The following is a 26259-nucleotide window of genomic DNA, read 5'->3' on the forward strand; positions in this document are numbered from 1 at the left end:
TGAATTGACTATTATCCCTAAAATAGCTTCAAAGTAAGTAATATTCTTGTGTCTTAGTCAGTTTGGGCTGCCATAACAAAATATAAGAAATAGCGTGGCTTAACAACAAACATGTATTTCTCAATGTTTTTGGAGGCTGGAATTCTGAGATCAGCTGCCAGCAGTGTTGGGTGAAGGCTTTTTTCCTCGTTTACACACTGCTATCCACTTGCTGTGTCCTTACGTGATATAGCAAGAAGGGTGACAAGATCTTATTTGTATTTGAGAAAGCTTACTCTTGCTGATGCACACAAAATTGAATGTTTAAGATGCAAGAATGGAATCAAGTAGGAGGCTCATAGAATAGTGGGTAAGAGTTAATGGTGGCTTTGACCTAGGTGGAGACTGTGGAGTGAGACAGAAGTGAGGACATTTGCTGATGCTGTAGGTAGGGGAATGGTGAGGTGTTATGGACTGACTTGTGTCACACTCAAATTTATATGTTGAAGTTCTAACCCTTAGTACCTTAGAGTGTTACTGTATTTGACCACAGCATTCTTAAAGAGGCTATTAAGTTAAAATGAGGTCATAGGGTGGCTCCCAATCCAATATGATAGGTTTCTTTATGAGAAGAGGAGATTTGGTCACAGGCATATGCAGAGGAAGACTGTGTGAAGGCACAGGGAGAGGAAGAAGTTATCTACAAGCCAATGCGAGAGGCTTCAGAAGAAACTAACATTGCTGACACCCTGATCTTGGATTTCCAGACTCAGGAATTGTGAGAAAATAAATTTTCCTTCTTTAAGCCACCCAGTCTGTGGTGCTTTCTTATGGCAGCCCTGGCTAACGAATACAGGAGGCAGCTAAAGGAATTGAGGCTTGTGCCTAGTTTTGTGGCTTGAGAAATGTAATATTTTGAGTTCTCATTACAAGGATGAGTAAGATAGAGGAAAGAACATGTTTGGGATCCACATGGGAATATTGGTGGTGGGGAAAATTGAGAGGGAAATTTAATAGTTTATGTACCTGCAAGAAAAGATACCAAGGAGGCAGTGGTATGTGCAAATCTGGAAATTTTATAAATTATCATGCAGATGATTTAAATAAATTTTGGACCCTCTCATTCATTCTCAATCCCTTCTGGATTTCAACAAAAAGGGCTGATTGTATGGGGCTAGTATCATATATCAAGGTCAGTAAGTTGGATTGTCCATTATTTTGTATCGAATGGAACGATGTACTGTATGATTTCTGTGTCTGTAAAAGTCAACGGACCTTGGACAGACACAAAAATTAAATGTCACCCTGAAAAACCACTCTAAATTAGGAGGCAGTTGCAACATTCTGAACAAATTTACTAGATTACATATCATGAGATAGGCTTTGGGGTCAAACTCTACTCTTTCTAGATGAGTGTTCTTGGGTCATAATCTCTGAGACTTAGATTTTTCATCCATTTTATAGTGAATTTCATTAGGGGTACTTCACTTGATTTAGGGTAGTTTTGGAATTTTCAGGGTCAGTTTTTGTTGTTGCATGATTGGGGGATTCTGGTTATTAGAAGCTCTACAAAGTCCTGCGCAATGATTTGACACAAAGTCCTCTTGGATGTGTCCTTACAGTTGCACAACTCAAAAGGATTCTATACATTACAGTTGGGGCTACAGTGAAACACACACAAACATTTAACAAATTTGTATATTAATTTTACTTTAGGACTGCAGAGAAACTGTTACAAAATTCTAGCTATTAAAAGAGAGCTTGCACCAAGTTGTTTTGTGTCGAGAACCACTGACCTATAATATCTTTTTATTGCTTTTATTGTTTTGAGTGGACACATAATTGTACAATTTATGGTGTACAGTGTGATATTTTGATGTATGTATATCATGAATAGCGATCAAATCAGGGTAATGAGCATATCCATTACCTCAACTATTTATCATTTCTTTGTACATGGATAAAATGTGGTGTATCCATTTATCTGTTGATGAACACTTAGGTTGATTCTGTATCTTCGCCATTGTGAAGAGTACTGCAATCACCATGGGAGTGCAAATGTCTTGTCATCACAGTGATTTTCTTTCAATATGATATATGTCAATATATATGTACTCACATACACACATATGGCGGATTTAGATAGAGAAGAAAGGAAGATCACATTTGTACCTAATGCTTTCTTCTTTCCTATTGTTACTTTCTTTATATTTTTATTTTTGAAGCTCAGATTTATCATAAATATTGTATACAATTTAAAATATTGTCCTATTCCTAATTGTTTATGGTAGCAAGATAACATTCTGCTTTTAAGATCTTCTTACCAGTTGTGAAACACTCCCAAATATTCCAAATGAAGCAAAACTTTTCTTGAAAACCTGTGCCCTAAATGGAATCAAGTAACTAAAAATTGAACCCAGCTCATACAGATTTTTAACTTCATGTTACAAATACCAGTACAAAAAATAAATTGAAGGTTAAATTGCTATAATCCAGTTTCTAATATCCTTTTCTGTATGATGCAGTGGTTTGAATGTTTTTTTCCTTCAGATCTCATGTTGAAAACTAACCCCCAATGTAATAGTATTGAAAGGTGAGGCGTTTAAGACGTGATTGGGTTATGAGGGCTCTGCCTAAATAAATGGAAACATCATTTATGGATTAATGAATTAATGGTTTATCACAGGAATGGGACTGGTGGACCTTTAAGAAGGATATAAACTCACACATACACGTATATTTGCTCCACTGACCTAAGTTGGAAGTGAAGGTATTGTAAGAAATATATAGTATAATAACTGGTGGAGCCCTTTGATGACTGATGATTCTGATAGATGATTTCATCTGCTCTACAATGTCAAAATTTAAAAATCATAATTACGAAAATAGTAATTATAAAATGTAATACATTATAAAATACTATTTTAGATTTATTCTGGTACCTCAGAAGTTTAATGTATTGGGGTAGAATATAATACTATAAGTCTTTAGAAGTTTTAGATTTTTGTCCCAGTTTTGGCTGAATATTTAATTTTTTAAAAGATTTAGCTAAAAGATATATTTGGTACTATAGTCATTGTTGCTGTTATTCTTTTGCCACTACAAGTTGGAAAGTTTGTTTCCTTATTGAGAATAAAAAGTAAATTTCTCTGCGTTAACTTTCAATATCGATCAGGTCTTTATGCTATATTTCTTGGCCAGGGAAGAGGAGGTCTTACCTGGAATACGTTGCACAAAACAAACAAAAAATAATATAATAGCCAAACTCCTCCTTGACCCTCCAAATGGCTTATAGAAGTAGCTGGAGAATATCATATTATAATTATTCTGCTTAATTTGCTCTTTGTTTAGATTTAAAATACATCTTTCAAACATCATTTAAAGGGAAAAAGGAATCATGTCAAAATGTTTCAGGAAATGATTTAAATTAGACATAAAAAACATAGTTCTAATTTTGAAGTGTTAGTGGAACCTAAGCAGAAATGATTAGTGCTCTCTTTAGATCATTACATGATTCTTAAAGTGGCTATTTCAAAGCCTAGAAACAACACTGTGTTACTGACTAATGTCTACAGAATACTGGCAAAAGATGCAGAATAGGAAAGTAGGTGGTGTGAAAATTTTAATTTTTAAATAGCAAAGCCCCTGTCTGGGTATTGTCAGTAACTTTCAGAAATCCTAGAAAAAATGATGATTAGGTCAACACAAGGAAAACAGCAATTAACAGAATAGGAATTGCAAAGAGCTTCAGCCAATGGAAAAAGAAACAAGGCTTCTGAAGACTCCTGACAACTCGTGTCTGCATGGGTTTCAGTGACCGGTCCCACTGGGTTAGGATGGCATTTCTGGCCCCTGGCCACTTCCCTGGGCCCACCAGCCTAAACTGATAGGGACTACAAGGGCCAAAATAAACTTCTATGGCCAACTTGGGATCTGTGAGAAACAGCCATGGGATGCTGGGCTTTGCCCCAATGAAGGAGGCGAGTTCATCCATATATTCAACGTAATCCGTGCATATGGTGTCGCTTTTGCCAAACCTAGAGTTGGGAAAGAAAACACCACTGTGGATACCCAAACTCTATATAGAAACAAAACTAAGAAAATGGCTCACAACCTTTTATCAGTGAGAATTAACATCAATCTCTCTCCTTAAAAAAATTTTCCCACACTACATTGACATACAGCATCAATTTCTGGCGTAATTAAGGAGACTATCACGTGTTTATCCTATACTTTGTATTTTTTTTTTTTTTTTTTTTTTTTTTTTTGAGACTGAGTTTTGCCTTTGTTACCCAGGCTGGAGTGCAATGGCGCGATCTCGGCTTACCGCAACCTCCGCCTCCTGGGTTCAGGCAATTCTCCTGCCTCACCCTCCTGAGTAGCTGGGATTACAGGCACGTGCCACCATGCCCAGCTAATTTTTTTGTATTTTTAGTAGAGATGGGGTTTCACCATGTTGACCAGGATGGTCTTGATCTCTTGACCTCGTGATCCACCCGCCTCGGCCTCCCAAAGTGCTGGGATTACAGGCTTGAGCCACCGTGCCCGGCTTACTTTGTATTTTTTAAAAGAACTTTCATATTGGTTTCATTTGGAAATACCCCAACACTGCAAGGCAGATGAGGAAGACATTTTTTATCCTTATTTATGACTGGATAGATTGTCTCTTGCTCAAATGATGCTTTTATAATAGTTCATGGCACTGAGCGAATTAGTGACAACTAGAAATGAAGCCCAATTCTCCAGATTTATTCTCGTTTATCTGAGTCATTTTTTATTAGAGATATACCTTTGAACTATCATCTACGACTTAGAGGATTTATGGGCTAGAGAATGGAAATCCACATCCATGTGTTCCCAAACTCCTCTGATTTCAAATCCTTTCTGGGTTTTCTTTCTATGATATATTACAGGAAGCATGGCTGTCTAAAACTGTTTAGAGTCTCAATCCTACTGTTCACTCTGTGTCTTGCACTAAAAAGAACTTACACAATGTCAGGAGCAACGTAAGTCTTAAATATTTGTTGAATGGATGAATATAGCTTGTAGTTGTCATTCTAATGACTTCATTCAGGATCTTTTAAGATTAAAACAATTCCAAGCATTCACAAGTTCTGACTTTTATATGGAAATCCTACACTCCTATTACAGTAGGTACTCTTACCATTTGAGCTTTTGGTCCATTTTCTCATTAATGTCATTCATCATGTCTTCCCTAGAAGGCAAAGTACAAGTTCCTGAAAAAGAAAGAAAGACTGGTGATAATTAAATGAGTCTGGCATAAAACCAACCTGCAATTTTCCCTTTTTAATAATGAGTTATGAATCACATTAATTGGCGATGATTTTCAGGCAGACATCCAATTCAGTTCTAGTCTTCTCAGAACTCACATTTGTCATAATAGTTAAAAATTACCTAAATAGCTTTGCTCTTAAACTGGTTATAATATGTTTAAAATCCATCTCATAGATATATTCTAATCTCTCAGTCATAATTTATGAATGTTGTCTTTAAAATTATGTCAAAACAGAGGTGAATTGTCATTAGTTTTCAAGATTTAAGAAGAAAAAACTTCATAGAAATTAATCCTGCTTTGCCAGAAAATGGAATTTCCAGAAGATACAGCGTTTGGTGAAGGCCTAAGTCTTTCTGTGGAAAGCCAATAGTTCTTGAATGTGACTGAGGATATGGACAAGTCACCAATGACATAAGAGAGACATAGATCTGACTAGGGGCTGATCCAGGATCTCAGGTTTACATAGGTTTGCAGAGTTCTCTGAAACCTAGACCAAAACATGCTTTTGTGTTCAGGAGTACTTGAAATTTAGGATGATTTCTTTGGCAATCCTGGGATCAACTTGAAAGAGAATAAAACTCAGCCCAGATATGATTGCTCAAGACCTACAATGACTTGCTTAATTTCCCGTTTCTACACTTCTGACACAGAGGGTCACTTGAACAGCTTCTGTATACATGACCTGGTTCCAGGTCTTGGAACTTGTTCTTTTGAGGGGAAGAGACTAAAAACATAGACACTGTTCATTAGCCCACCAACTATGGCCATTGGGTTGCTTGTAACTAGCCCCTCTTGTCTTAGTACTCTGGTTTCCCAAACCTAGGTTGTATGCCTTGTCTCTCATTTCCCTTAAGAGAGCCTGTGCTTTGTACATCAATTTTCCCCATAAAAAAGCCTGGTTTCCTTTCTTCAGAGCCCAACTTACAACTCTTGTCCTCATAAAGAGTAAGAGTCCCACCCTTCCTTTAATGCCAGCCTCTCTGGGTCTGAACCCTAAGTAGAACCCTGAGTGAAATTTCATGCCATTGTGTTCCTGGCTACTTGGGCATATGATCTGCATCTTCCCACAACCATATTCCAGCCTGCTGCTAGGGGATGCTGCCTACCTTTCTTGTCCGACCCCAATCAAGTTTGTTGTTTCCTCAGTATTCTCATATGTTACAGACTGATCATCTACCACAGTTAGCACTTTCTGCCTCTGTTGATCCACTATTTGCTCTTACTTAACACATGTCAGGGAAGAAAAAATTTGTAGCAGAAAAGCCATTGCCTTCTAGCAATCACATTTTCCATGATTGTGGTTTTTTGAAGTTGGCTGAATATTGGCTTGTAAACACGTTTTCTTATGAACTCTTCAAGCAATGTAATTCTACTGAGTTTTGCAGTCACAATTTTGTAAAGTTGTCATTCACTCAGTCTTAAGTGCATGCAAGCTCTGGTGGTCTCAAGTCTAATGAATGATCTTGGATAATTATCAGCTGTAAGAAGTTATAAGTCACAAAATATCTCCTCTAATAATATCTTGTACTATTGTAAGATAATTCCAAACTGGTATACTTTAAATTGCTTACAAAATATAGCATCAAAGAATATAAATTCTCGAAACTAAAGGGGACCTTGTAATTCAGATTATTGTTTTCACAGAGATCCAAGGTTATGCTCACTGGCATTCATCTTCCCACTGCATGAGTCTCTTTATTGACTTACCCTTTACTACTTGTGCTGCCCAGCGGGCCTGGAGGTCAGCCGTGGGAATGGCAGCCCCAAGGGACTGGACAAAACCAATCACTGCCATAGTTGACTTTTCAAGTAGAGGAGGAAAGACGCCTTTAAATAAAACAATCTCATTGTTTCTGCTTTTGATGATGGACTCATCAAGGAAGGGGTAGGAATAACTATAGCCTGTTGCAAAAATTACACAGTCAATGCCTTCAAATATGGTTCCATCCTCAAAAATGGCCGAGGTCTCTGTGAATTCCCTCACATTAGGCTTTATGGACACGGTGCCACAAAGAATGCGAGCCGGAAGATCATCATTAAATACAGGCTCTTTCCTCAGGGCTCTGTATGGAAAGCAGAGACAATTATTAGAAGTGTAATATTTTGTTCTTGTTTTATTGGTCTATATACAAATTGGTAAGGAAAAAATGACCCAAGTTTTTTTTTTTTTTTTTCTGAGTCAGAGTATCTCTAATATGGTTGAAGAACAAAACTGATGGGAGGCAGCATTGGGAAGTAAGAGAGAAGTTGCCATTTGCTGGCCCCATCACTCTTTTCTGTGATCCTTCCCTTCCATGGAGCTCTTTCCAAATCCCAGAATAAACACTTATACCCAGTTCCCTGTTAAAGCCTGTTTCAAGAAAAACTCTGACGTGAGGGCACCTTGGTGTTTACATTTTTTAGTTTGCTACTTATTCCATGGGAACTTTGATAAGATCAGATTTTTAAAATTCTTGGTGTCTCATATTTCTCATTTGGAATGTGAGTAGCATTCGTACTACCTCAGAAGTTCCCTAAGTGGTATAAAGAGTTCTGCACAGTCTCTAGCATATGCATAGCACTCAAAAACGTTAACTGCTGTTCTCAATTCAGTATACTCCAAGGTAGTCATCATAACGTGGTAAAGATCTAATAGGAGGAGGAAAGTCGAAGGTATGAAAGCTGCAGGTAGGCTCTTGAGGGATGAAGTATGAACCCTGTGCAGACAGAGGAACCAGTCAGGTGAGGGAGGGAGCACCCAGGAATTTAAATAAGGCCAGGGGGAGGGTGCCAGTTTGAGGCTTTGGCCACTGCAAGTCTGGAAACTACTTTTTTTTGACTGCTTTTTATTCAGTAATATTTGTAGTGGGAGCAGATAAATCTGAACCCAAGGATGAATGTGAATAAAGCTAAAGGAAAGAATGTTGTTCTTATATGGTTGTGGGAGCACTGAGAGAGTGCTACAGGCAGATTCCACTGGAGAACAAACTGAACTGGACAACGAGATTGGTTGGAATCTTACTTGGAAAAAGGCTTGACTCACTTGCACTTATTACCTGCCATTTATTTTAAACCTATGGCTGTCAGATTTTCATGTCCACCACCACACTGAAACTGTTCTCATCAAGGCCATCAGAATCAGGCTTTCAGATCCAATGGTCCACTCTCACTTTCCCCTTTATTCGACTTAGCATTTAACACAGCTGATGTTTTCCTCGTTCTTGAAACACTGTGTTCATTTTGTTTCCAGACCATCACTCTCTCTCAGTTCCTTTCCTACTTTACTGGCTCTTCTTTCGCTGTCTCTCACAGACATCTCCTCTTCCTGACTTCTGGACAATGGCATACCTCAGGACTCAGCCCTCAGTCCTTTAGTCTCCTCCATTTACACACATTCTTCAAGATATGTCATCTAGTTCCATTTCTTCAGGTACTATCTATTTTCTTATGACTCCAGAATTTTAACTTATGGTTTGACCATCTCTTCTGTCTTGTATTTCCCATTGCTGCTCAACATCCTTCTACCTGAATGGCTAATAGACATTCCAAGTTTAATATATGTAAAAGTGAACTTCTGTTCCTCCTGTAGTTTTTCACATCTTGGTAAATGTCAACGTCATCCTTTTTCAGATGTCTTGAAGACATTCTTACTCCTTCCTTGCTCTCTCATCTTTTGTCCAGTCCACAGAAAATCCTGTTTGGGTCTACCTTCAAGCTATCCAGAAATCTGTTCAATTCTGACCACTCACTGCTAACAATCCTGGTCCAGACCAACATTCCCTCTGATTCAGATTTTTGACAGTAGCTTTTTAACTGGTCATTTCACTTCCTTCCTTGCCCTACCCTTGCAGTGAATGATGACCACAGCAGCTGGAACAATCTCTGCAATGGTAACTTAGGTCTTGTCATTCATTTGCTCAGATACCTGCTACAGTTTCCCATTGCTTTCAGCATAAAAGCCAGAGTTCTTACAGTGATCTACAAGGCCCACACTATGCGACAATTTTTATGTCTCTGGTTTTATCTCCTGGCGCTCTCCCCTCATTCCCTTTTCTCCAGAAAGAGAAGCCATTGTTGTTTGTTGATCATGCCAGCCCTGCCCATGAAGAAACAATGCTCTGACTGTGTCCTCAGTCTGAAATACTCCTCCCCACAGATCCTGATGGCTCATTCCCTCAACTCCTTCAGAGGTTTTCTTAAACATCTCCTTCTCCCTGAGACATACCCTGGAAATTGTCCTGACAGCACTTGCCGTTACCCTTGCCTGCTTTGTTTTCTTCTCTACAGCACACATCACCATATGAGGTCTGCTATTGTTTATTGTCTGTTTCCTACCACTTAGAATGTAGGTTCCATGAGGACAAGGATTTTTGCCTGTTTCATTGGCTGCTATATCCACAGGGCTAAACACAGGACCTGGCATATAATAAATGTGTAACAAATGTTTGTCAAATTAATGAATTAACTTTGATATAAACAGCTCGTAACTTGAGTTTTTCACCCCGTGTCAAAGTCATTTCTTGTTGTATTACTGGCTTGGAGGATGTTAATAGGAAAAGATGGGAAGGAGACTGAAGATGCAGGCAATTGGCATGTATGTGTTTAGTGAAAGGGGTCCATTACAGGGTGGGTGATGAAACGAAAAGGGAAAGGTAGGACAGGAAAAGTTTTCCTGCTGTGCTTAACTTTGCCATTGAGTGAAAGGCAGTAGAGCAAGTGGTGAAGAGTGAGAGGCTCTGGAATCAGCAGATCTGGGTTTGTTTTGAATGCTGTTTCTACTTCCTGGCTGTAGGCCCTTGGTAAAGTTATTAACTACACTGAAATCAGTTATATCTTCTCTAAAATGGAGATACTAATAGAGCTGTCTTCATTATTGTTATAAGGATAAAGTGAAATAATATATGTCAGAGCCTTAGCAGAGTCTTGCTAAAACTCTGACATGTATAAAATGCTTACAACAGGTTAACTTTGATTATTATTACTCCCAGAACTAATTCCTGAGGCATTATATAATTTTCTAGCTGTGTAAATGAGGATTGCAAAATAGGAAATCACTCTTAATTTTTGCAGTTCTTTATCTTCTGATATATGAGATGTGATTGTTAATACTTTGATTTGTTTTGGGGTTACAGCACATTAAGGGTTGTTGACACTGAACTGAAGGTCAGGAGACATACAACGTTTAACTCTGCATTACCCATTTAAAGGCATCAAGCCATAGTTTTCATGCTTGAATCTTGCATTCTTCTCCTTCATGTATAACCAGTCAGAGATGGCTCTCGGTAAATTGTTCTTGAAGAAGGTTCTAAATCGAGTGACAAGCACCATATCCCAAGGATAACCATTGTCCCAGACCCGACTCATCACCCAGGAGCCGCTTCTGGAGCTGATGATGACCTTAAAAACACCAATTCAACCATGAAAGTAAAAGACCGTTTCCACTGGATATTCTGATGAGCTCCCCAGATCCCTCTTGAGGAAAGGATTTGTTACCCCAGCTCCAGAAAGAGGTGTTAGAAGGCATCTCTCAGCTGTCAGTACTCTTTGGTTGAAGAGAGGAGCCTCGCCCAGTGACTTGTACTCTTTTTGAGTTTCCTCCGTCTAGTGACTGGTCAGTACAGATGTATAAAGGCCCAGTCCCTGACCTCAAACTGGGGCAATGCCAAAGGACCATCCCAGCTTCAATGTAAGGGAAATGGAAGCTTCCTTCCCTTCCTGCAGAAGTATTGATCCTGAGAGTGTTCCCAAAGAAACTTCTGAACTTTACATCTTAGATGTAATGCTGCTGTCATGCTGCTGTAGACAAATTTTCATATTTTAATCAAATCTCTGATATAGGTGACTAATAAATGAATTCTAGTCATATTTTTCCTAGTGTTTAACTATTGCTGTCTACAAATAAGCAGTTATGATCTCAAAATAGGCATTTTAAAACAAAATGCTGACTATCTGGAAAAAAGGTGAGAAATTTGCAATCAGAAAACCATACGCCCAAACACTGGCTCTCCTACTTATTAATGATGTGATTTGAAAAAAAATTCCTTTAACTTCCCTAATCTTGTTCCCTCATCCCTAAATGGAGAGAATCAGAATTTTCTTCATCAAATTTGTGTAAGGGTTAATTCGATGTGATAAACTATGTTACATGGCTAATGTCACCTGGCAGATATTCTGTGCTCAGTAAATATTACTTTACTTTCCTTCCCCTTCTGTTATGCTAATCTCTAATCATGTAGTTTTTAGGCTTCCTGTGTTTCTCTTTTTTAAAACCAATTTTTATATACCATATCACTTTAAGGCATTTGTTATAAGAGAAACTAGACAAATAAGAGACTAAAGGAGGCCAGGCACAGTGGCTCATGCCTGTAATCCTAGCACTTTGCGAGGCCAAGGCGGGAGAATCATCTGAGGTCAGAGTTCTAGACAAGCCTGGCCAATATGGTGAAACTTATTCTCTACTAAAAATACAAAAATTAGCTGGGCATGGTGGCAGGCACCTATAATCCCAGCTACTTGGGAGACTGAGGCAAGAGAATCGCTTGAACTCAGGAGACGGAGGTTGCAGTGAGCCAAGATCATGTCATTGCACTCCGAAACCGGTCTTCCCCCTAATTTATCACATTTACAAATAATCACATAAGCAAATACAAATCTCTTAAAACTATGAATTTATCATAAACTTCCTAAACCCAAGAAGTTGAAATCGTGATTTACCTTTATTTATGGAGAAATCTAATTTTTTTATCCTGTCATTCAAGTCCTCGAAATATGCAATAAACCTGATCCCAATCTTTCTTTCCTGTAACTCAGTCCTAAAATTACTGTTCCCTGGTTTCAGAAGCTTTGGCTTTCAGTTCCATAGCACTTCATGGCTCAAACGCTAATTTTCTCGATGATTTTCAAGAAGGCAATTGACATTTCTGGTCCTTATTTATCCTTTCTGTAGTAAAACTACCTTCTTCCCACAAGCAAAGGAGCTCATTTACATGAAAGTATTTGAGTACCATAATGCATCATACAGATTGTTAGCATTAAGAACCCCCATTCAGGCAACAGGAACCTATAGTCTATGATAGTCAAATAATGCAGTGCTCATTTTCTTGTCTTCATGCCTTTGCTCACAGCATTTCCATTTCCAATTCTAAGAACAGCCTCTGTCACCTCTTCAGTCACATGGTTTGTATTCATTGTTCAGGGACTGGTTCAATTCTACCTCCTTTGTGAAGCATCCAGTTCTGGAATCATAGCATTTAGTGCCTGAATCACTTGTTTATCCTTTATTCTAGTGGCAGCTCTTGTTCCAGAGTAGGAATCATGCCGGTTATGTTTACTACTTTGTTCAGCACCCAAATCAGTGCCGGGCACATAATAGACTCTCAGGAAATAGTCATGGAATAAATGTATGCATGCATGCATAAATGAATGAATAAATGAGCCACTCTATCTTGCTTAAATCTTGTTCAAAAGCTTTACCTTTATAACAAGCCCTTTATAACAAGTAGGTTCTGTTTTTTATCTGTTTTACCATTGAGAAACCTGACTCAGAGGGACTGAAGGACTTGCCCGAGTTGCAGAGTCATAGCCTTAACCCTAAATTTGTGCTAGTTTTAAAGAAATTGATCAGACACATTAGGCACCAAATGTCTTGAAGAAGGAGATTGTTGAATGACAGTATCACTCCTTGCTGATATTCTGCCTTTGTCTATCAAACGATTTAAAACCTCAACCTGTTACTTGGGGAAGTTCAGCTGTGCGAAATTCCACTTAGTCTTTACATCAGATACCCTCCCCTACTCCCCTACATTTCATATCACACCTTTCAAATGATAATAACTCTTCTGTCTCTTTAAAGAGAGTCCCCTGAGTACCCGGGTGTAGTACCTGTTCCGCTGTGTGGCTGAGTTCTGTGGCAATATCACAGCCCGAATTCCCCAGGCCAACCACCAAAACACGCTTTCCCTTGAATACACCTGGTTCTTTGTAGTCCCTGCTGTGGAAGCATTTGCCTTTAAAGTGTTCTAGTCCTGAGTGAAAAGTGAGAAACATATGACTCAGTTTCATTTCCATTAAAAAAAAAAAAAAAGACTTTAACAGAAGGGACCTTGTGAGTAGATGCAGTCACAATAATGTGCTTTTTTAACACTCCAAGTGTATTAGATATAACAGAAATATATTTTAATTTAATCTGCTTATACTTTTAGAAAAAGAAGGCATTATCAAGATGCTCATTTTTGTCAGATATGTAGACAGGAGCCTAAATTTTGGCCTTACCTGGAAAGGACTCTTGTGGTATGTTGGGGTATACATGATGTCCGGAACAAACCATCACAGCATCAAAGACAGTCGATTCTTTTTGCCCATCCCTTTCAGTGGTAATATCCCATTGGCCAGTCATCGCAAAATCAGGACGTTTATTTACACTGGATACAAATGTCTAAGAGAAATACAGAAAGAAACCCTTCTTTTCTGTACTAGCAAATGGATTTGGCAGAAACAGTATGAAAAAAAGAGAAGTGGGTTAGGAAAAATATTTAAGTCATTATTAAGGTACATATTACAAATTAAAAATTCCCTCAGAATAAGTCAAAATGCTAAATGGTATCTGTCTATTTGTCCATGCATGATTTCTTGTGCATGATCAGTATTTTCTGGAGTACAAGAGTGACACCCCTTGAAGATATGGCAGTGAATTCAGTTACAGTTTACAAGAGGTGTACATCATGTGTACTAGAAAATCTGATGGCCAGTAATGTTCTGGATCACATTCCCATATGTTCCAATTCAGTACATCTATCTTTGATGTATTGAACTTTATTATGTACTATTTCACACATATTGGAGAATATACACACACAATCACATATATGTAACATTTTTGTTATGAAATATAATAAAATTAGCACTTTGAACACATAAGACCAAATACATCATTTGTTTAGAATAACTCTGGGACTACATCAAAGAAACATCTATCTTTGATGTACTGGCCAATTTAAAATTCCCTCAGAATAAATCAAAACACTAAATGGTATCTATCTGTTTGTACTGATGTACTCTATCTTTGATGTACTGAAGTAGAACATATGGGAGTGTGATCCAGAACATTATTAAATTTGTTAAATTAAAATTAAAACTCTTTAAATTTCTAACAAACTCCTAGGTGATGTTGATGTCATTTGGATTATATATTGAGTAGCTTTGACTAGGTTATCAACAAATATTTGTTCAGAGCTAAATAGATGCCTATGGGTATGCTCCCTGTTTTAAAAAAAACTTTCAATTCTTCTGATTATATTGGAAAAAGAATCTCTATTTGGTATTAATTATTCTGAAAAACTTTATTATGTACTATTTCATACACATTAGAGAATACACACACACACAAACGCATATATGTAACATTTTTGTTGGTTATGAAATAAAGTAAGCACTTATGAACCTGTAAGACCCAATACATCATTCATTTAGAATAACTCTGGGACTATTCAGTTAATTAGTTCTGTTATTTTAAATGGCAATTTTTTTGGGGTATGGTTTCTGCTTTCTGCTGGTTTACAGAAATGCAATTTATTTTTACGTATTGATCTTATATACCACCACCTTGCCTAATTTTTTTGTATTGTTATTCTAATAATTTATATATTCTGTTGGATTAACTACATAGACAATCATATCATCTTCAAGAATTGTGTTTTACTTTCTTTTGAGTTGTCATTCCCTTTATTTTTCTTATTGCACTGCTTCTTAAATTTCTTAAGATTATTGAAAAAAGATAGTATTTAGGAATTCTTATCTTGTTCTGGAACTTTAAAGTGAATGCTTCTAACTTTTCATTGTTTAGCACAGCACTGACTGATACCAATATAATATCAGCAACATATGCAATTAAAACATTTCTAATAGTCACATTAAAAAGTGCAAAAAATGTATTATTTAACTCAATCTATCTGATAAGTTAGCATTTCAAAATGTAATTAAAATAAAATTTATTAACGAGGTATTTTATGTTCTTTTTCTCATAGTAAGACTTAAACATTCAGTACATATTTTATAATTACAGCACATCTCAGTTTTGTGGCTGGTGGCTACTATATTGAACAGTGCAGATTTAAGATAATGAATGTGTGGCTGGGAGCAGTGGCTCACACCTGTAATCCCAGCACCTGGGGAAGCCAAGGTGGACAGATCAAGAGGTCAAGAGATCAAGTCCATCCTGACCAACTTGGTGAAACCCCGTCTCTACTAAAAATACAAAAATTAGTTGGGCATGGTGGCACGCACCTGTAGTCTCAGCTACTTGGGAGGCTGAGGCAGGAGAATTGCTTGAACCTGAGAAACAGGTTGCAGTGAGCTGAGAACACAACACTGCATACCAGCCTGAGCAACAGACTGAGACTCTGTCTCAAAATAATAATAATAATACTGATGATGATGATGATGATATTTGTGTATGTTTTGCTGGCTCAGGATAATTCCCCTCTAAGTTTGGTGAGAGTTTTCCTTTTTTTTTTCTTTCAAGCACAAGTAGATGTTAAATTTTGTTTAATTTAACTGAATTTTAAATTCTGAATTTGTTAAATAAACATGGTTTTCTGCCTCTAACAGGTTTTTGTAATAAAACATATATTTGTATTTCTTAGTATTAAAATACCCTTGCATACCTAGGCCAAACTCAGCTCAATCAAGGCAGTAAATCTCTTTTAATACTCTATTGGATTCATTTTTGAAGGATTTTTGCATTGATTTTCATGAAGGAGATCGGCCTGTAATTTTCCTATTTCATGTTACTTGTCTGCTTTTGATGCAGGCTGGAGTGCAGTGGCGTGATCTCAGCTCACTGAAACCTCTACCTCCTGAGCTCAAGCAGTCCTCCCACCTCAGCCTCCTGAGGAGGGACAATAGGCATGTGCCACCACATCCAGCTAATTTTTGAATTTTTTGTAGAGATGAGGTTTCTCTATGTCACCTAGGCTAATTTCCAGCTCCTGGACTCAAGCAATTTGCCTGCCTTGTCCTCCCAAAGTGCTGGGATTATAAGTATGGACCATTGCACTTGGCCACTATTGTTTATTTTATTAGTGTTTTCAAATAATGAACTTTCAATTTTGTACATATGCTTAATTTTATATTTTATAAATTTTATAACCCCTTCATTCTATGTTCTTTGAGTTTATTATGGTTTTCTTTTACTAATTTTTTAAACTTTTTTACCTTATTTTTTAAACTTTTGTTTTCTAATATAAACATTTACATTTGTAATTTTCATGAAAATATAGCTTCCTGTGTTTTCCACAAGTATTGATACAGAGACTAAATTAACATTCAGTTATAGATACTTTTAAAATCCCTTTGAAATCTTCTTTGACCTATATGTTATTTGGGAAAAAAAGAGTTTTTAATTTCCAAATTCATGGGCATTTTGCATTTATTTCTTTGGTACTGATTTCTGAATTAGCGGTGATTTGGTCTAAGAATTGTATATGGTCAAATTTTGTGAATTTTCCATGTATTCTTGAGAAGAAGGTAATTCTCTAAACCTAGAGTTAGAGAGGTCACAGTTAAAAACACTGACAAATTAGAAAGGGATACTGAAAGGAACAAATGAGAATCCAGACATATACTTCCTCAGCATTATGACAAAAGCTAATTTGTCAATAACATCTTACCTTAAATTGTATGTACTTCAGGAGGTTCTTTTCTTTGGCAAATGCGATGATATATTCCTGGATCTTGCTGTTGTGCATAAAGTTGGGGAAATCATCAGGATATGGAAAGTCTGGGAAACACATCATCTCTTTGGAAGAGTTGGTAAAGACTGATTTGTAAATGCTAGCCCTGCCCTCCTCTGCATCGTCCTGTGAATGTACAGTTTCAAATGGAAGAGAATTGGTAAATGGGTATACTGATCACGGTCAGAGCTAGTTCCAAGTAATTACAGTCATCCCTTGGTATCTATGGAGGGTTCCAGGACCTCTGTGGTTACCCAAATCTGCGATTGCTCAAATCTATTATATAAAATAATGTAGTATTTTTATGTAACCTATATACATATACTTTAAATCATCTCTAGGTTACTTATAATACCTAATAAAATATAAATGCTAAATGAATAGTTGTTGTAGTATATTGTTTTTTAATAGTTTTTAATATTGTTTTGAATATTGTTTATCAATGGTCGGTTGAATCTGTGGATGCAGAACTTGTAAAAACAGATAGCCAACTGTATACTTATTTGAGTCATCCTTTATCCACAGAAAATTCAGTAAGACACACATAAATTAAGTTCACTTAAACAATTGATGCTAACCATGGAAACTTATTAAGGGAATTTTAGATATGGAAGAATATCTTTCTTAATATCTTTTAAGAAAAGAATCAGTCTTTTCTGAGGGAAACAAATTTTAAATTTCATTATGTCTTTGAGGCATATGTAACTAGAATCATTTAATTTCCTTGAACCATTAAATATAGTGATGGAGAATTTTCAAAATTCAACCTTGCGTAATTTCCATGTGTCAAGTCATGAGCACAAGCATCTAATGGTCAATTTATAAAAGCAAACAGTAACAGGAGGTTGCAACTATTGATCAAATTTGTAAATGTAAACATTTTAAAACTTAATATTTAGAAAATTAACCTTAGAATTTCTACAGTGTATAAAATAAGCTAAACTATTTTGAATCTAACACAGAATTTATGGGCATCACATGCCTTTTGAGCACTTATGTAAATAACAGAGTTTTAGCTTTCAGCGATGTAAAAATATCTGAATTTGCTTTAACTCTAATAAACTATAGAACTATGCTAATAGCCTTAGAGAAAATGTTAAGTGATGATGAATAAAGAAAAAGAACATTGAAGAAAGAATGATCAGCAATGAGATTAGGACATTGTGTTGTGGTTCTTTACCTTAGCCACACACTGAAATGAACTGGGGAGCTTTAAAAAAAACACTGAGAGGTCCCACTCTCAGATAACTTGATTTAATTGACAAGTTTTAAAAGCTCTTCAGGTAATTCTAAGGTGCAGTTAAGTTTGGCAGTCACAACGTAGAGTTCAACAAATAGAAATTAATGACCAACAAGCTACCGTTACTGTGGAAGAGCTTACTATAGGACACATTTGTTACAGCTGTGAGCTCTGCAAAGCAAGCTGTTGAATAAATAAAATGCATTACATTAAAAGAAAAGTATTGGTAGGAGCATGATTAGGAAGAGGTGGAGCCTTGGTTTAGCTCTGTTAAAGCATCAAGGTACTTTCATCTGAAGTTTCATGATCAAAGATCAGACTGTAGATCTCTATGTATAGTTGCTAGTTCTGGTGGAAAGTACCGAGCACTAGACATTTCTAATTAGAACTCATCTAATTCAAAGTTGTCAGGGCCCCCAGAACATGAATTTTTAGTTTAATATTGAAATATTACAATCATGTCAAAAGCCAGTGTGGCTGCAGCTTCATTATTGACAAATAATTAATTGGCAGATTAGTTGCCATATTTATTTCAGAAAGCAGTGTGTTCTTGATATAGGACATGAGTTTGCTCCCGCTCACGTGGTTTGTTGACCCTGCTATGTGCATATGGGATGGGGAGGTGAGAGAATTTGTAGCTTTCTATGAGTTGGGTAAGTTTAAAGAGATGATAATCAGCATAAAGAGAGAAGAAACATTAAAAAAAATTGATATATAGTCTAGAAAAACAGAGGAAGTTAAAAAAGGGTGATATGCCCAGAAAAAAATCCTCTATTCATAAAACTTCATGCAAAAATTTATACAATTTACTGATTTATTGTTTGGGAAGCTCTTGAAAAAGGAGAACATTTTACCCAGATCCATGGCCTAAATCGTGAATGTGACCTGTGATTAGGCTGCAGATCTGGGTGAAATGTCCTCCTTCTGTGACGAAAGAAAGTGAGGGAAATGCATCATCATGGCTGTAGATCAAGATTGGAAGTCAGGACTAGAAGGGCATAGGAGAGTGCTGTAGTAAACAGCTCCAGAAGTTTCAATGGTATGCACCCTTAGTGTTAACTAAGTTTTAGCTAATGTTTAGATCTCTCTGAAATTTAAAAAGAGTTAAGATAATGTAAAATGCTGATGTTAGAAACCAAAGGTGATGCAAATACAAAATTAACACAAGCTTATAACAATCTCAGAATGTGAATACTAGGCCTATTACTGCAGACTTCTAGTAATCTGAGAAACACGGCTGTTTACTCCATCATTTGCAATCTATAAGCCCCCTCATAGTAGTACAATAATTAGAAAATACTAAAAAACTAAAGGTATTAGTTTCTTGTGACTGCTGTAACAAATTACCACAAACTTGATGGCTTAAAATAATAGGATTGATTCACAGTTGTAGAAGTGAGCAGTCAGAAATCACCATCAGTGGGCTGAAAACAAGGTGTGACAGAACCATGTTCATTTTCAGAGGCTCCAGGAGAGAATCTATTTCTTGTCTCTTTTGACTTCTGGTGGATGCCGGTATTCCTTATTTTTTTTCAGTGGCAAGAACCCACTTGTATGCCTTTACTCATGGCTCCTTTGACCATCTTCAAAGGTAGAGTATAGCATCTTCAAATTTCTTCTGTTGAGGTCATCATATCACCTTCTCTCTTCTGCCTCTTTGTGTTAAATCTCCCTCTGCCTCTGCCTTTTAAGGATGCATTCATTACAGCATAAGGGGCTCACCCACATAGTACAGAAAAATATGTCCATCTTGAGATTTTTAACTTAAGTATATTTGCAAATACCCTTTTCTCTTATAAGTAAGATAACATTTTCAGGTTCCAGGAATTAGGATGCAATATCTTTGAGGAGGGGCATTGTTCAATTGTTCATCCTATTACAGGCCAATCTCTGGTTCCCAAAAATTCACATCCATCCCATCTGCAACATACATTAACCCAATCCCAACATCTTTGAAGTCACAACCCATAGCAGCATGAAATCAAGTTTCAACTCACATTTATGTATTTTCAATTCAGAAGTCCCAAATCTCATCATTATCTAAATTATCTAAATCTGGTGTGAATGTGACTCTGGGTATGGACCTGGATGAGACAAAATTCCTATCTCTGAATCTGTGAAACTAGAAAACAAGTTATCTTCTTTCAAAATATAGTGGTGGGACAAGCATGGGCAACCCTTATAGACATTCCCATTTACCAGGGAGGAAAAAGGAGGAAAGAAAGTAATCGCTAATCCTGAGCAATTTTGAAATCCAGCAAGACAAATTCCATTAGGCTTGAGGGCTGGTAAATAATCCTCTGTGGCTTAATCCTCTGCCTTCAGGGTCTGAGTCTCTACCCTCTGAGCTATCTTTTCTTATTCCTGAAGGGTAGTACATGTTGCAGTTCAGTTTTATCAACCCCTGATGACGGGTTCAAACTTTAAAGTCTTCCTTGAGCAGCAAGAAAGGCAGATTAGCTGTCTTTGGCTGTGTTCCTCTCAATAGCCATATCAGCAGTGTGTTCTATCTTCAGCAACATCTTGCAAAGTAAGTTTGAGTATGAGGCTTTGGTTAAGATCACTACATATAAGATGTGGCCAGCCCAATAGGCCACTTGGTGAAATGGCAACCAGCAATTTACAAAGGGGTTAAGAATAGGCTGGAGAGGAAGGCAAGCTTGAATTGGGATCCTTTCTCCACCATTATCAGCTGTGTAATTTTTTTCTTTTCTTTTTAAGGTTCAAATTCATTTGTAAAAGGAAAAAAAAACCCCTAGCTTACAGGATTATTATAAAGATGTAATTAAATAGAAAAAGTAATGTGTCGTATATGCAATGCTTGATAAAATAGCTCTAAGTTTCCTTGACAACAAAGAAACAAAAATAATAACAACCAAAAAGCCCTAAGAATCATCAGTGTGTTAATCTGAAGCCCTGTCAACATATTCCAGTAACATATAGTAGGGTCCATAACACTGTATAAGGTACTGGGTGGTTTCAAGAGTTTTTTTTTTTTTTTTTTTTTTTTTTTTTTGCAGTCTGCAAAATATCTGTATTAGTAAAAATGATCTCATGCCTTTATAATATTTAAAGAGCTGTTACATTATTTCATTCAACACTCACAACCTTTTCATTGAGGTAAATAATATACTGATTTTGCATTTGAGGAGGAGATAGTGGCTTAAAAGGGTTATTGATCTCCTTAAATTTGCATATATATTAATATGTTTATCAGAGGACAAAAAATAAGACTTAGACTATAAGACTAGAGGACCTTACTGATTGAATGGAGCACATAGGGAAGCCCCATTCCTGCTGTTGTTTGGCAACACATGAAGTGATTTAATGAGTGCATACATGCATGTCTGCTAATAGAACCCTTATTATAAATGCACAGGGACAAAGGGGCATTGAAGAACTTCAAAGTAATTCTCAATTATGCAGTTTCACAAGAACAAAGTCAGCACCTGAAACTTTAAAATCCATAGTCCGAATCACATTAGTAACCTCACCAAATGGATAGGAAAAGCAAACAACAATAAAAAATTATCTAGAAACCCATTTAACCAAAGAGGTGAAAGATCTCTACAGGGAAAACCACAAAACATGAATAAAAGAAATTGTAGCTGACACAAAGAAATGTTAAAACATGTCATACTCATGGATTGGAAGGATCAATATCATTAAAATAACCATACACCCAACAGACTTAATGCAATTCCTAACAAAATATGAATGTAATTTTTTACAGAATTAGAACAATTCTAAATAGTCATATAAAAAAAAAAAGCGCAAATAACCAATTCTAAACAAAAAGAACAAAGCTGGAGGCATCACTTTACCTGACTTCAAATTATATTACAAGGCTATAGTAACTAAAACAGTGTGGTACTGATATAAAAATAGACACATAGATCTGTGGAACAGAATAGAGAACTCAGAAGAAAAACCTCATACCTACAGCCAACTAACTGATCCTCGGGAAAGTTGACAACAACATACACTGGGGAAAGCACACCCTATTCTGTAAATTGTGCTTGGAAAATTAGATAGCCATATGCAAAATAAAAGTAGACCCCTATCTCTCACCATATACAAATTAACTCAAGATAGGTTAAAGATGTAAATGTTAGACTGGAAACTATAAAAATTCTAAAAAAAACAAAAAAGAGGTAAAACTCTTTTTACCTAGGTTATGACTAAGAATTTATGACTAAGGCCTCAAAAGCAAATGTAATAAAAACAAAAATAGACAATCTAAAAAGCTTTTACCCAGAAAAAAAAATAATTAACAGAGTGGGCAGACTGTGTTCAGAATGGGAGAAAATATTTGCAAACTATGCATCCAACAAAGAACAAATATCCAGAATTTACAAGGAAGTCAAGCAAACCAATCTTAAAAAAACACAGATAACACTATTAAAAAGTGAGAAAGGTACATAAATAAGCATTTTTTAAAAGACATATCAATGGCCAATAAAAATATGGGAAAATGCTTAACATTATGAATCACCAGAAAGATGCAAGTTAAAACCACAAGAAACACCCGTCAGAATGGCTGTTATTAAAAAGTCAAAAAGTCTGGGCATGGTGGCTCATGCCTATAATCCCAACACTTAATGAGGCCAAGGACAGAGGATCATTTGAGGTCAGGAGTTTGAGATCAGCCTGGCCAACATGACGAAACCCCATTTCTACTAAACATGCAAAAATTAGTTGGGTGTGGTGTTGTGTATGTGTAATTCCAGCTACTCGGGAGGCTGACATAGGAGAATTGTTTCAACCCAGGAGGCAGAGGTTGCAGTGAACTGAGATGGTGCCACTGCACTCCAGCCTGGGAGAGAGATTGAGACTGTATCTCAAAAAAAAAAAAAAAAAAAAAAATTAATAGATGGTGAGCATGTGGAGAAAAAGGAACACCATTGGTGGGAATGTTAACTATGGTTAACTATAGAAAACAGTATGGAGATTTCTCAAATAATTAAAAACAGAACTACTGTTTGACTCAACAATGCTGCTGCTAGATATCTACCCAAAGGAAAAGAAGTCGTTATATAAAAAAGATTCCTGCATCCATGTTTATCACAGCAGTATTCACAAAGCAAAGAAATGAAATTAACCTTGTCCAACAAGGATGATCGAATAAAGAAAATATGGCATATACATACATACGTATATATATATATATATATATATACACACACACACAGAGACACATATGTATATATGCACACACCATGCATATATACATGAAATTGTGTCTTCTGCAGCAACATGGATGGAAATGGAGGCCATTATCTTAAGTGAAATAACTCAGAAACAGAAAGTCAAATACCACATGTTCTCTCCCTTATGATTGGGAGCTATATCATGTATACACATTGACATAGAGTGTGGGAATAGTAGACATTGGAGACTTGAAATGGTGGGAGAGTGGGAAGAGGTTGAGGTATGAGAAATTACTTAATGGGTACACTGTACATTATTTGGGTGATAGGAACACAAAAAGCTTAGACTTAGCACTTTTACACATTATATCCATGTAATGAAACTGCACTTGTACCTCCTAAATCTGAAAAAAAAAAAAGTGAAGAGTGATTGTTTTAAATGAGTAAATCACTTAATTATAATTACATAAACCTAACTAATATTTACCATGAACTTTTTGTCCAAGTGGCTCTTACTAATGATCTACCAAGGGAGAATTCTGTAACAGAGAATTTCTTTTTTTTTCTTTTGAATTGTTAGTTTTTATTTATTTTTTAAATAGATATTTTTTATTGTACTTTAAGTTCTGGGGTACATGGGTACATGTGCCGATCATGCAGGATTATTGCATAGGTGTAACAGAGAATTTCAAAGCCCATTATCTAATTTACTTCTGACTTGCAAGGAGGTCACTTTCCAGCCTGTTCTTGACACTGTACTTAGTGGATTCCAATTCTAACAGATACGATAATTGCCGTGGTAGCAGGTTTAGAAACCTGTGTGCACACAGCGTGTTCTTATATGCTTCCCAACCTATTTCCCTGTTTATTACAACAACATGCTACTCACTGAAAATTTCCACAGGCCCCCGATGTCATTGCTCTTCTCAAAGCAGGTGGGCTCCAGCCCTTCCTCCAGACAGCTTCTGATGGAGGCCAAGCCACTCACACCAGCTCCAATGATGGCCACTTTCTTCCCCATGGTCACCTGTGCAAAGGCCCAGAGAACAATTCCAGCAACAACATTACTGAAAATTTATTACCTATTTATCTATTTATTTTGATTTCACTCTTTGGCTTAATAAAACTTTACTTTTTAGGAAACACTGGCTGAGTATGATAGCTCACGCCTGTAATCCCAGCATTTTGGGAGGCTGAAATGGGAGGATCACTTGAGCCCAGGAGTTTGAAACCAACCTGGACAACAGAGTAAGACCCTGTCTCCACCCAAAAAAAAAAAAAAAAAAAAAAAAGTCAGCAGGTGTGGTGGCACATTCCTGTATTTCCAGCTACTCAGGAGGCTAAGGCAGGAGGATCATTTGAGTTTAGGAGTTCCAGGATACAGGGAGCCTTGATTATACCACTGCACTCCAGCCAGAGTGACAGAGTAAGAACCTATCTCTGGAAAACAAACAAACTCCTTTAGTAATCTAACTGCATTTTCATTTATCTTTAATTTCTAAAGAGAAAGTTTTCTTCTGAAAAAAATAAGCACTTTGTTTTTAGTCATCAGCTTTCCAAAATTAAGAGACTGATGACACAGCATACATATTTATCCTTTTTGCTTTTGGACTTTGTAATTTACTGTCTACAAAAATGAGTAAGCAGAAGAAATAAAAGAAGATTTACAACCAAAACACATGTAGACACATCCACCCACCCACCCATATACATATGCATGTATATGGGAATGAAGAAACACATATATATGTATGTATATTTGTATACACACACGTATACATTCTGTACCTTCTTTCTATTTTGATACAGATAACGAGGAACAAGATCTGAAGATGTCTGTATTTCAGTGTGCCTGTAATCCCAGCTATTCAGGAGGCTAAGGCGGGAGGATTGCTTGAATTTAGGAGTTTTCCCCACCAGTAGTCCCAACTACTCTGGGGCTATGTATTCCTGTTGAGGCAGGAATATCACTTAAGCCCAAAAGTTTGAGGCTGTTGTGAGCTATGGTTGTGCCACTGCACTCTAGCCTAGGTGACAGAGTAAGATCTTATCTCAGTGAAAAAAAAAAGTCAAGTTCTTACCTAAAAATAATCTTTTCCCACTGCCTTCAACCTCCTTTCTCCTCTAAGAAAATTACATTTCCTAACTTTTTTTCTGTTCCTGACACTGTCTTTATGTTCTACTACTACTTCCCACTTTTTTTTTCTTTTTAGACAAAATCACATAACTATGCAAAGAAATAACTTGGATGATAAAAATCATCCATGATTCCCAGACAAACTTCCTGAATTATGTCACTCTTATTCTAGCCATATTCGATATAAAACTATAGCATGCTCCTCCTTCATTTACCCATCCCATCCTCAACCCTTTACTGTATCACCCTTTCTCCCTCCCTCCCTCCCTTTTTCTCTCTCTCTTTCCTTTCTCTTTCTTTCTTTCTTTTCTTTCTCTCTCCTTCCTTCCTCCCTCCCTCCCTCCCTCTCTCCCTCTGTCTTCTTTTCTCCTTTTCTTTTCTTGAGATGGAGTTCTGCTTTTGTTGTCTAGGCTGGAGTGCAATGGTGCCATCTCGGCTCACTGCAACCTCTGCCTCCCAGGTTCAAGTGATTCTCCTGCCTCAGCCTCCCAAGTACCCGGAATTCCAGGCACACATTACCATGCCTGGCTAATTTTTATATTTTTAGTAGAGACTGGGTTTTACCATGTTGGCCAGGGTTGTCTCCTCCTGACTTTAGATGATCCACCCACGTCAGCCTCCCACCTTTTTTATTTTCCTACCCGTTCTTTGTCTTCTTTTCTTCTGTATGTCTATGTCCTATCCAACCGTCTGGGCAGTCTAAAAGAGAAAATGCTCTAGTGAGCCCACACATTAGGAAGATTGTTGGA

General features: G+C 36.9%; 1 protein-coding gene across 1 annotated transcript; it reads right to left on the reverse strand.

Moving 5' to 3' along the window:
* Window positions 1–1663: 1663 nt before the first annotated feature.
* On the reverse strand, window positions 1664–26259 carry LOC101043515 (flavin containing dimethylaniline monoxygenase 3). Its single transcript, XM_003925379.4, has 9 exons — window positions 26152–26259; window positions 24263–24400; window positions 16921–17109; window positions 13526–13688; window positions 13136–13278; window positions 10452–10651; window positions 6983–7338; window positions 5144–5216; window positions 1664–4016 (listed from the first exon to the last, which is right to left on the reverse strand). The coding sequence occupies exons 2-9, from the start codon at window positions 24392–24394 to the stop codon at window positions 3674–3676; spliced, it is 1599 nt and encodes a 532-aa protein (XP_003925428.1). The 5' UTR covers window positions 24395–24400; window positions 26152–26259; the 3' UTR covers window positions 1664–3673.

Source organism: Saimiri boliviensis, chromosome 19, assembly GCF_048565385.1.
Source record: "Saimiri boliviensis isolate mSaiBol1 chromosome 19, mSaiBol1.pri, whole genome shotgun sequence".
In the NCBI taxonomy this organism is placed as follows: Eukaryota; Metazoa; Chordata; class Mammalia; order Primates; family Cebidae; genus Saimiri; species Saimiri boliviensis.